The 10,885-nt window shown below is 42.9% G+C and overlaps 1 protein-coding gene across 1 annotated transcript; it reads right to left on the reverse strand.

The window, feature by feature from the left end:
• Positions 1-1,724: 1,724 nt before the first annotated feature.
• LOC138788585 (uncharacterized) lies at positions 1,725-7,580 on the reverse strand. The gene is made up of 2 exons (XM_069966616.1): positions 7,150-7,580; positions 1,725-2,193 (listed from the first exon to the last, which is right to left on the reverse strand). Exons 1-2 carry the CDS (start codon positions 7,546-7,548, stop codon positions 1,828-1,830), a joined length of 765 nt encoding a protein of 254 aa, XP_069822717.1. The 5' UTR covers positions 7,549-7,580; the 3' UTR covers positions 1,725-1,827.
• Positions 7,581-10,885: the final 3,305 nt, after the last annotated feature.

The raw sequence follows: 10,885 nt of genomic DNA on the forward strand, positions 1-10,885 counted from the left end.
GCTACAATGTTGCAGATAAAGCCAGCCAGGGACTTGTTTACATCAGCTATCTCAGAAGGAAGGGGGAAGGAGGGGGAGACAGAGAGAAAAGCTCACAGACAGATGTTTGTGTCTTCAGCAGAAAGCAGCAGCTGAGAATTGGGGGAAGAAGACTGAATAGATAACAAGTATGGAATGAAGTGTTAGTCTCACCATGGGCAGTAACATATCAAAAGCTATGTTTGAGTGGAATACCCCTTTAAATACATTGTAGTAAATCAACGGAGGGAAGGGCACGCTCCCCACCTGCCCAACCTCCTGACATGTAATGCTCAGACCTGGCAAACAGACGCAATATAATGAATATGAAAAGAAAGAGGTTGTGCAATATTTTGCACCTTTTTGCCAGTACTACAGGAATATTACAAAGTTGCAGTACTTTTCCTTAGACAATGAATATACTTCATTTGATGAAATAGGAATACTCCTTTAACAAATCTGTGTATGGATAAAACACAATGAGAGTTGCCCCCTTAGCTTGGCCACCTACAGAAGGGAATATACCTACTGAGGCACCAGCTACCTACAGGGGGAATCAGCTACTTACTGGGGAAGACTATCGAACTATGGTGGTGATTACCTGGCTGTCTACTGGAGTCCAACTACCTCCTGGGGAGACATCTATTTACCTATGGGGGAGAAAATATATACTCAGGGCTAACAACAGAGTGGCAACTACCTACTGGGGTGCCAATACCTACTGGTTGCACCCATCTACCTATTGAGGGGCACTTCGCTGCCCACTGGGGAGGACAGATACTCCACCTACCAAGAGAGGCATTATTACTATTTGGGGCACATTGAACTTGGGAAAAGGTGAAGATGATGTAGGAAAAGTGCTGAACCCTGGCCAAATGGAAAATGTATGCCTCCATACTTAACTGTATCTCATCTTATATCCAGGCCAGAGGCGGCCCAACAGGATACTAAAGCCTAGAGACTCCTTTCAATTTTTTTGCTCTAATGTGGCAATCACATATATCATATATCATGACATTCACACATATAAACTCCTTGGTGCAATTCTTTTGTCAATGAGAGTACATTGTTGTGCTATACCCAGAAATACAATTAAAGTAATACGTGTCTAACCAATTCAAAACCAGGTTAGTTTCCTCCCTTCAAGGGATAAATATTAGAGATGAGCAAACCTGGAGCATGCTCGAGTCCATCCGAACCAGAACTTTCGGCATTTGATTAGCGGTGGCTGCTAAAGTTGGATAAAGCCCTAAGGCTATGTGGAAAACATGGATATAGTCATTGGCTGTATCCATGTTTTCCAGATAACCTTAGAGCTTTATCCAACTTCAGCAGCCCCAGCTAATCAAATGCCGAACGATCGGGTTCGGATGGACTCAAGCATGCTCAAGGTTCGCTCATCTCTAATAAATATTGAAGGTTAGGTTTGGGATGATTGGTCAGGACTAGAGTAAACGCTATGTTTTGTTGGGCATGTTTGTTTTATTTCATCAGTATGTGGCAATATTTACTTCCCTGCTGTAGCTGCAAATGTCATTTCTCAAAGTCTAACCAGCCGCTCCTGACTGCAACAAAGTGATCGGGAGATTTATCCTGTTATTCATGCCAGCAATAGAGGAGGTGACACTGCTAGATTCAGATGTAAGAACCCCTCAGCTGTGAGCAGTATTAGATGGTGATGGAACTGAACCACTAAGTAGACAATATAAAGATTAAATTTTATTTCCACCCAAATGTAGAGCTGGTCTTACACATCATTATCACACTCGGAATACATTGTAAGATTGTTAGTTTTATTGGTTTTCTTGATTATGGCTGGGTCTGCAGTGGTCTCTCACTTTGCACCTCTTGTACCTTGCTTTCCCCTTCTCTGCCTTCTCCTGCTGCAAGACCCTTCAGCACCCTCTCTTGGTATTGTTGTATGAGATGTAATATCATGTCCTGCATACAGGGGTCTCCAGGGGTTAATTTATCCAGATCTGCACTGATCATAGACTGAACAAAAGTCTTCCTCCTCTCTTCAGCTGCCTCCTCTATGACAACTTCAATCTCCCACAGGAGAAGCTCTTCATGCTGCTTCTGTTTGCTGTACTGCAGATGCTTTTTTAGGTATGGAAAGCGTGGTAGATAATATTCCAGGACCAGGCACAGAACCAGAAAAGAAAGGCCACAAATCTGTAAAAACATAAAGTAAAAAGATACAATTAAACATTTTAGATTTTTTTTTTTTTTTTTAACAAAAAGGGATAATGGATGTATTAAGTGATAAGGGTCTTGGGCAAAGAAGTGGTAGATGAGGTTTAACACTTATTAATGTAAAGTTATGCCCAAGCCAAGATTATTTCCTAAAAAAGGAGATTTAGACAGCAAATTTAAAGAAGTCCAGCAAAAAGTTTTATTAAAGTATTGTATTGCCCTCCAAAAGTTATACAAATCCCCAATATACACTTATTACGGGAAATGCTCATAAAGTGCTTTTTTCCCTGCACTTACTACTGCATCAAGGCTTCACTTCCTGGATAAAATGGTGATGTCACGACCCGACTCCCAGAGCTGTGCAGGCTGTGACTGCTGGAGAGGATGACGGCAGGGGGACACTGAGGGACACAGGGCATCCCTCTGCCATCATCCTCTCCAGCAGCCACAGCCCGCACAGCTCTGGGAGTCGGGTCGTGACGTCACCATGTTATCCAGGTAGTAAAGCATGGATGCAGCAGTAAGTGCAGGGAAAAAAAGCACTTTATAAGCATTTCGCGTAATAAGTTTATATTGGTGATTTGTATAACTTTTGAGGGGCAATACAATACTTTAATAAAAATTTTCGACGGACTTCTCCTTTAATTGTAGTAACCAGTGTCAGACAGCAGTTGCCAATGCAAATAGGATCATGAGGTCAGAGATGCAGAACACAAAACAAAACAAGTTCTACCATTATGCAAATCACTAGTCAGACTGCACATGGAATATTGTATAGTATTGGGCACCAGTGTAGAAGAAAGTTGAAGAGTTAGAGCAGGTCTAAAGAAGGGTAACCAAAGTAATGGATAGAATAAATGGACTTAAGTTAAAAATTGCTTTAGAATGATCTAATAACTATATCAAGGATCTATAGATACTAAGAATTGTATCTATACCAAGGTGCAAGGAGTGAGACTATGAAACTTTCTGCCAGAGAAAGTGGTCATGTTGAACTATAATAAATACATATTATAGTTAGAGGGCTTTTTTGGGCATTAGTATATGCCTCTCTGTGCATTAAAAAAATAAAAGGTGATCAACTTATCCCCCCCACTGCTGTCTGTCCCCTGTTGTCCTGTTCTTCCTCCTTTTGATGACGTTTGGTTTCCACAGGAACCCCCGACTACTTGTGCGGGAGAAAAACATCCTCGGAAGGAGGAAGAACTGGACAACAGCAAGAACTATCTGACAGCTGCAGAGAAGGTAAGTAAACCATTTTTAATACTCAGTAAGGAGTATATTAATGTATTAGAAATCCCCTTCAATAGATTCTGGGAAAGGCTCATCGATCCAGGAATTTATACTCATAGCCAGATTTTCTCTTTAAGATGAGAGCCCTGGGGACAATGAGACAGGATAAGTGGGCCCGAAAGCTAATAACCCCCACGCTGCCTACTTGCAGAGCAGGTCCTAAGCAATGAAGGATCAAGCCGAAGAGAGCAAAGCTATCAAGTCCTGGACCCAAAACTCAAAGGTCCGGGAAGAGAAACACAGGAAGTACTGAAAAACATGGAATCTACAACTGAAGCAAAGACAAATGCAGAGAACACTTAAAAACCTGGAGCAGAATATAAAGCCCAAAAACAGAATCTTTTCCGCAGAGGTCGTAAAAGGACAGCATTTTTTTTACTTTCTTTAGGTTAACACTGCAGGGTAATAAGCCAAACTAGATAAATGTGTGCCTATTTTTTATCCTTATACATTGTTACTTTGATTTTCAATGCAGATTTCACTCTTCACAATGCAAAGAGTTAATTATACAGCCAATTTACAACTAAATGTGTGAGGCTGCATTCACACATTCCATGTTCCGCACGGAACACGGACGTGGAATGCCAGTAACGGACTTCTCCCCCCACCCGGGCACCATCTGTGATAAGATGCTGGGAGCGGGGGTACTGTACAAATATGCGCCGCGCTGTAATGACATAGCCGCATATCTGTACAGTTCCCCCGCTTCCAGCAACTTATCACAGATGGTGCCCAGGCGGGGGGAGAAGTTACAGGCATTCCACGTCCGTGTTCCGTGCAGAACACGGAACGTGTGAATGCAGCCTTAAAGTGCCACTGTCATTATAACTTTCAAAATCCAGATCATCAGTAGATGTGATATAAAGCAAGTTTGCAATTTATATTCTTTTTTTTTTTTAGTTATCATGGAGAACATGACACTTCCTGTTTTCTGACTGTTTTTTTTTTCTCAAAGAGTCAGAAAACAGGAAGTCCTGTGTATCCCATCTGAGCGCTCACAGAAGAAGGCAGTCATGTAATTTATGGACACATTGAGCCGTGACTCTCTGCACCGGCCAGAATTCCTGTGTTTAGTCTGTTTTTTGTTTATCCAGCACAAGTCAGAAAAGTCTGCCTTCAGGAGACAGGACCTGGATTTCTGGTAAGTTTAGCTTTGTTTTACAGCATGATAACAACAAAAAATGAATTTAAATTGCAAACTTGCTTTATTTAACATATACTGTTGATTTAGATTTTGAAAGTTATAATGACAGGTACACTTTGAAGGGGTTATCCAGCGCTACAAAAATATGGCCACTTTCCCCCTACTGTTGTCTCCAGATTGGGTGGGGTTTTGAAACTCTGTTCCATTGAAGTAAATTCAATTGAAATAAATGAGCTTAATTGCAAACTGCACCTGAACTGGAGACAACAGTAGGGGAAAAGTGGCCATGTTTTTGTAGCGCTGGATAACCCCTTTAAGGCTCCCATACATTCTATGGTGAGGGTGGCTTTAAACGACTTTCCACCAACAGATGATGTAGGTGAAAACCCCATCGTATCCAACCTTTTTGTTTGCTGTCTGGCTGCAGCTTACTTTTCCCCGCCCCAGAGAGAACACATTACTGTGTTTGTCTAGAGAAGCTGGGAGAGATAACTGTCCACCAGACAGCTGACAGTTAATGAAGTGTATGGCCAACTTTACTTGCAGACTTTGCTTTACTGCCAGGACTAAATTTGGCCTTTTTCATTGTACTGTATGATAAAGTGTTCTGCCATTCTGCTTCCTGTTATTGAATAGAACTTTTTTTGGTTACATCCGATGGCTCAAAGGGGAACTCTGGATAAGAAAAACTTATTTTCTATTAAAAGTACATTAACAGTTATATAGATGTGTCTATACAATGTATTACTGTATCTGTACGGTCCTGCCACACTGGTAGCTGATAGAAATCCAGGAAGTGAAAAAAATGCCCCCTGTGCCAATTCACATTGTCTCCTGCTCCCACTGCTCTCCCACCTTAGGAGACAAATATTCCATGTATCTGTCTCACATTGTGTGTGTTTTCTGATGACGCAGACAGGGGGCAGGGTGTGATATCACAGGAGGCTTGCTGGATCCCCCAATCCCCTGAGTGATTCACCATCTCTGACCAGCCAGAAGCAGATGCAGCACTCATTTTACTGATTGTGATGGGTGGGGGACTGTGATGATCAGCTGGAATGACAGAAACACAATACAGAACAAAACCCCTCAAACAAATTGATTTTTGGTAGTTTCAAAACTGGGATAGACAGGTAAGTAATGCTATATGTTTCTGCAGAAGTTTCTTTTTTTTAACCTCTACCTGGAGTTCCCCTTTTAGACTCATCATAAATTACTTTTCACAACTGAGGATTTACTGTAATTGCCTCCCTGGCCCTGGAGGAATTATAACTATTATAATATTATAATTTTACTGCCTTTAGTTAAATAACCGTCCAGGAGGGAGATGTCTGCTGCCGATGTGGGTGGTTTAACTGTGTACATTGCGTATGACTGTAACACTGGTGTGAGCAGTGGGGATATAGCTCGACCTCTACACAAGACCGTTCTTGTACATTGACCGCTGGCAGATGTTTCCAAGATAGTGAAGAATAAAAAGAGAATGTCTGTTAGAACGCTGCAGAACTTTCCATTATGCAAGAAGACTGAAAATAACAAATTCCCATATGTTCTGGATGAATATTTTAGCCTAAACAGCAAGAGGAATGTGCATCGAGATTGAGCAATACTCTGCACATAGGGAGTGATACGGCAGTCTAATTCTTTCTTCTTGATTAACTATACCCAGTAGAAGAGGAGGCACATGGAAGACCGAAAGCCATAAGCACGGGATTGTTCCAGTGCACAGCATATATTTTCCGGCATATAAAATGACTTTTTAACCCCGTAAAATCTGCCCAGAAGTTAGGGGTCATCTTATTCACGGGGAATGGTTGCCGCATACGGTGGGGGAACTAAAAAATGGCCTCATCCCCACTGTATGCGGCAAACGCTATAAAAAAAAAAACAATTCAACTCGCCTGTCATCCAGCCCCTGGCAGTTCCCAAGTAGGGGTTCACTGAAGTGGGAGGCAGAAACCCCACCACCTGTCTCCCCCCGGGCTGCAGGGCCTCCATTGCAAATAAAATCCACTCACCTGTCATCCGTTCCCCGAATCTCTCCCGGCAGCAGAGCATCTCTGAGCTTCTCCGATGAGAAGCTCGGTTGCCCAGGGGACTTCCGACGCAGAAGAACATGATGGGAGACGCAGGACTGCCGGAAACGGATAACAGGTGAATTGATTGTGGGTTTTTTTGCAATGGAGGCCCTGCAGCCAGGGGGAGTCAGGCGTTGGGGGGGGGGGGGGGGGTTCCTGCCTCCCGCTTCAGTTTACCTCTGCCTGATCGCAGCAGGGCTCCAGCTGGTTAACCCTGCTGTGGTCAGACAGGGGTTAACATTTTCCTGGTCTTATACGCCCAGTCGTCTAATACGCCGGAAAATACTGTATATATTAAATACTAAAAGGGCAAATTAGATGCACCATGTGGTCTTTTTCTACCGACAATTTATGTTTCTATAGAAAAGAAGTATCTCCCATGCTTTCCTTTCCACCTATCACACCCCCATTAATCCTCACCTGCAGTGAAGGGAAGAGATTACGTCTAACGTCATAGTCCACTTTACCAAAGAGGCAGGAGAGAAACCTCTCATTAAGCAGCACAATGAAGACCCAGATCAAGGGAGCTTTCCCAAGTTGTAGGAGAAACAGAATCTGGGCGGACAGCATCGGTGGTGGAGAGGGAAGCGTACTGGTCATTCTTCTTGATCTGAGTAGCAAATTAGAAATAACTAAAAAAAATGCTGGTAGAAATAAATAGACCAGGCAGTAGACAACCAATGTGTTGTACTGAGCAGGGCACTGAAACCGTGTCCCCAGCAGTGTCTCCATGAAAAGCAGCAGGACAATAAGAGCAGGGGTCCGGCACCTCTGCAGATGCACAAGGCTCAGTCTCTTCTCAGAAGGAACCATCTTCATTGTGATGTGGAGGAGGTTTGGATGTAGCTTCCAAAATCTGATGTGAAATAACGAAAACTTGTCGGAGACAAAGCTATTTCCCCACTCACCACTTCCTTAACACAGGATGTGCTTTGTACTAAGGTGGCGTGTTACTCTATCCTGTTGTAGTGTACCAGAGTTCAGTCCCTAGAGCTGGGCCCAGGAAGGAGTCTGGTTGCTGATTTATTGCTGTTTTACAAATGATATGAAGCAAGTTAGGATAACAATAGTGTAAAGTATTGTGTGTATTTTCCAAATACCAGTGTGCCTGGTGGGTCTAAAGACATGTGTCCCCCACACACACCTACATCCAGTAGTTAGGCAGGAGTGCCACCAACCGTCCCCTGGGTGTATTACATCAGTTAGAGTAGAAGGTTGTAGTAAGGGGTGGGGCTATGCTAATGAGCTCCACATAAAAAGGCAGTGGGGAAATAGACTTAAAGCGTAACTGTCATGTTTTTTTATATTGCAGAAATCAGTAGTATAAGCGATTTTAAGAAACTCTGTAATAGGTTTCATCAGCCAAAAAAGCCTCCTTCTGTACTCAAGAAGCAATCTCCCAGCCTCCCCCCCTGACTTCTTATCTGTGCATTATCAGGCAAACACGTCTTCATTACAGAGAAGCCAGTGAAGACGGGCTCTGCTCTCCCATTCTATCCCTATGAAGGGGGGAGGGGCCGAGGGAGATGAGGGAGCAGGAAGAGATGACATGAAGGTCAGCTGTTTGTAGACTGTCTGGGCACCTAAGACGCTGGATTTAGGGGTCAGAAAGGTCAGTGCTTATCTATGAACTTACTGAGAGAAGATTGCAGGGTGTTGTGCTGTGCAGGACTGCTCCGTGCTCAGTCACTCCTAACAGGCCCTCCCCTCTCCATAGCCACATAATGGACACAGAAATCCTGCTTCTTCTGCAGTGAGGGGGGAGGCTGGGAGATTGCTTTTTCAGTCCAGAAGGAAACTCTTTTGGTTTATAAAACCTATTACAGAGTTTCTTAAAATCGCTTGAACTGTTGATATTTAATGTTTTCAAACAAATGGCCCTGAAATGACAGTTACACTTTAAGGCCATATTGTTGGGGGTGGAGGGTAACTCTCTCCTCCCCCAACTTCGAAGTTTGAGGGGCAACATATTGATAACCCTTGGACATTCTAGGATCCAAAAAATGACTTTTAGCCCTAGATACTGAAGACTCCAGTCTCACTGGTTACTAACTATTGTCAGAAAAAGGGGCGTCTCTTTTCTTAGACAGCATGGTGGCTCATTGGTTAGCACTGTAGCTTTGAAGAGCGTCTTAGTCACCATGTCATCAGCCAGTCGTCAATACTAGAGAATTGGCCCCAGGGGAACCACAAAGTTCCACCACATTGACTTCCACTAATGCCAGTGAGTAGATTTTCTCCCTGCAGAGGCCCTTGGTTTTATCTATGACAAAGACAGGACCAGCCGTTATCAGTTAGAATTCCCCTCAGGGCCGTGGCGCTAGATAACTCACACTGCCTTAACCAGCTATCATCCCCCTATTTCCTCTCTTCCTCTTCTGGTTCGCTGCACTGCTACCTTGATCTTCTTATATTAATGCTATATTTTTCATCTCTAAAGAGTTCTCTAAAATTCTAATGATGATAAAAGGTTTGTGCTTACATTCCAGCACAATACTATGAGTAACACTATATGATCCCTGATCAATAGACATTGGTTCATGATTGAGGAGGATGAGAATGTGGGTCAGATAGCAAGAAATCGACCCTTGATAGCTTTTAAAAGATGTAAGAAGATTCTGTGTCTAAGATGCCGGAGCGAGGGCCAAGATGGTGCATGCGCACTGGGTTTGGCACATGCTGTGGGCACTATCTTGATCCTCAACCCGGTGTCTTAGGCATGGGATTTCCCTCCTCCATTATCATGATCTACAGGTATGATGTATACAGCTGTATATAATATGCAATTAGAATATATAAGCAAGCCCCTCACATGTAACCAAGTCTCGGGATCAGGACGCAGCACAAAGGGTAGTTTAGAGCGAATCGCTTCATTCCCATCTGCATTCTGCTCATCAGGCTGCGGGCTTTGAAGTCTGCTCTGTGCCACTCCTCCCCAGGTGCTGGGAAAAGATGGATCCTGTCCTGGGAGTAGCATGGAGCGGAGCAGTCTTCAAAGCCTGCACAATGATTAGCAGAATCCCGATAGAAACAAAGTGCTTTGCTTCGTTCCTACTGTATATTCACTCATCTTTAGTTACAGAACTGGACGGGGGTCAGATAAATTGAAAATAACAAATTCTACTGTGTTCTCTGGAGGAACGTTTTTTTCTTAACAGTTAACAGAAGTGTGCATCGAGACTGGGCAATGCCTGCACATATAGAGGTATTGCATACTATGGCTATGTTCACCTACTGTCGTTTTGCGGGTCTTTTTGAACGGCCATCGCTTTGACAGCAAAACAGGGGCCACAAAAATGATCATTATCGTTATTTGCAACCATAATTATAAAAAGACAGACGTGCTTTGCCATCAAAGTGACAGCTGTCCAAAAAGACGAATGCAAAACGACAATGTGTACAAAACAACAGTGCACCTCTCTCTCCTCACCACCCACCTTGCAACAAACAGGATTTATACTTTGTATCTGGTATCTGCAGTCCCCTCTGCTGTGCCAGCATCAGGCGTTCTTCTTTGGAAAGCCCTATGGCATTTTATCGCCCATTTCTACAATTCTGAACACCATATCTGCTTAGTTATAAAAAGACAGGAGATTATAATCACAGCCATGCTGATTGGTACTCTTCCTCAGAAAAAAGAAATCCTTTTACCTTAGCCTTCTTGCACAGTTACATTGTACTTTCCTAAACCTGTTGACAGCGGTGTCACATCTGGTATTGCTTTCAGTTACATGTCTCTGATCCATGAGTAACGCAAGGTATCAAATATGAAACTCAGATGTTCTTACTCCTTTTCACTGGAATCTTGGTCAAAATTACCACAGAATCTTCTCATACTGTAGACAATTTAAGATTCTCCCACAAGTATTTTTTAAACAGATAATCCAACCTGACAAATAAGAATATCTCAAGAAACAAAACACCAGTGACATAAAGAGTACGGCGAGCACAGAACTCATTAGTGTATAACTAGTCAGATCTGTTGTGCAGGGTCCTAGGAAAGCTGGGTGACAAAGTGAAATTTTATCTAAGCAAACTAGATGGCATTCTTATGTTGCATAGTCATAAATAACTTTATTCTTACAGACGGGTACTGTTATATTTCACACACGTCTACTTTTATGAATTCCAGGAAAACTTGTGCTGTGATTTTTTA

The sequence above is a fragment of the Dendropsophus ebraccatus genome, chromosome 4 (genome assembly GCF_027789765.1).
Source record: "Dendropsophus ebraccatus isolate aDenEbr1 chromosome 4, aDenEbr1.pat, whole genome shotgun sequence".
NCBI lineage: Eukaryota > Metazoa > Chordata > Amphibia > Anura > Hylidae > Dendropsophus > Dendropsophus ebraccatus.

Coding starts and splice junctions, on each gene's coding strand:
- LOC138788585 (XM_069966616.1), bottom strand. CDS start 7,548: ATGAAGATGGTTCCTTCTGAGAAGAGACTGAGCCTTGTGCATCTGCAG. Junction 2,194..7,149: donor ATCTCTTCCCTTCACTGCAG/GTGAGGATTAAT, acceptor ATGTTTTTACAG/ATTTGTGGCCTTTCTTTTCT.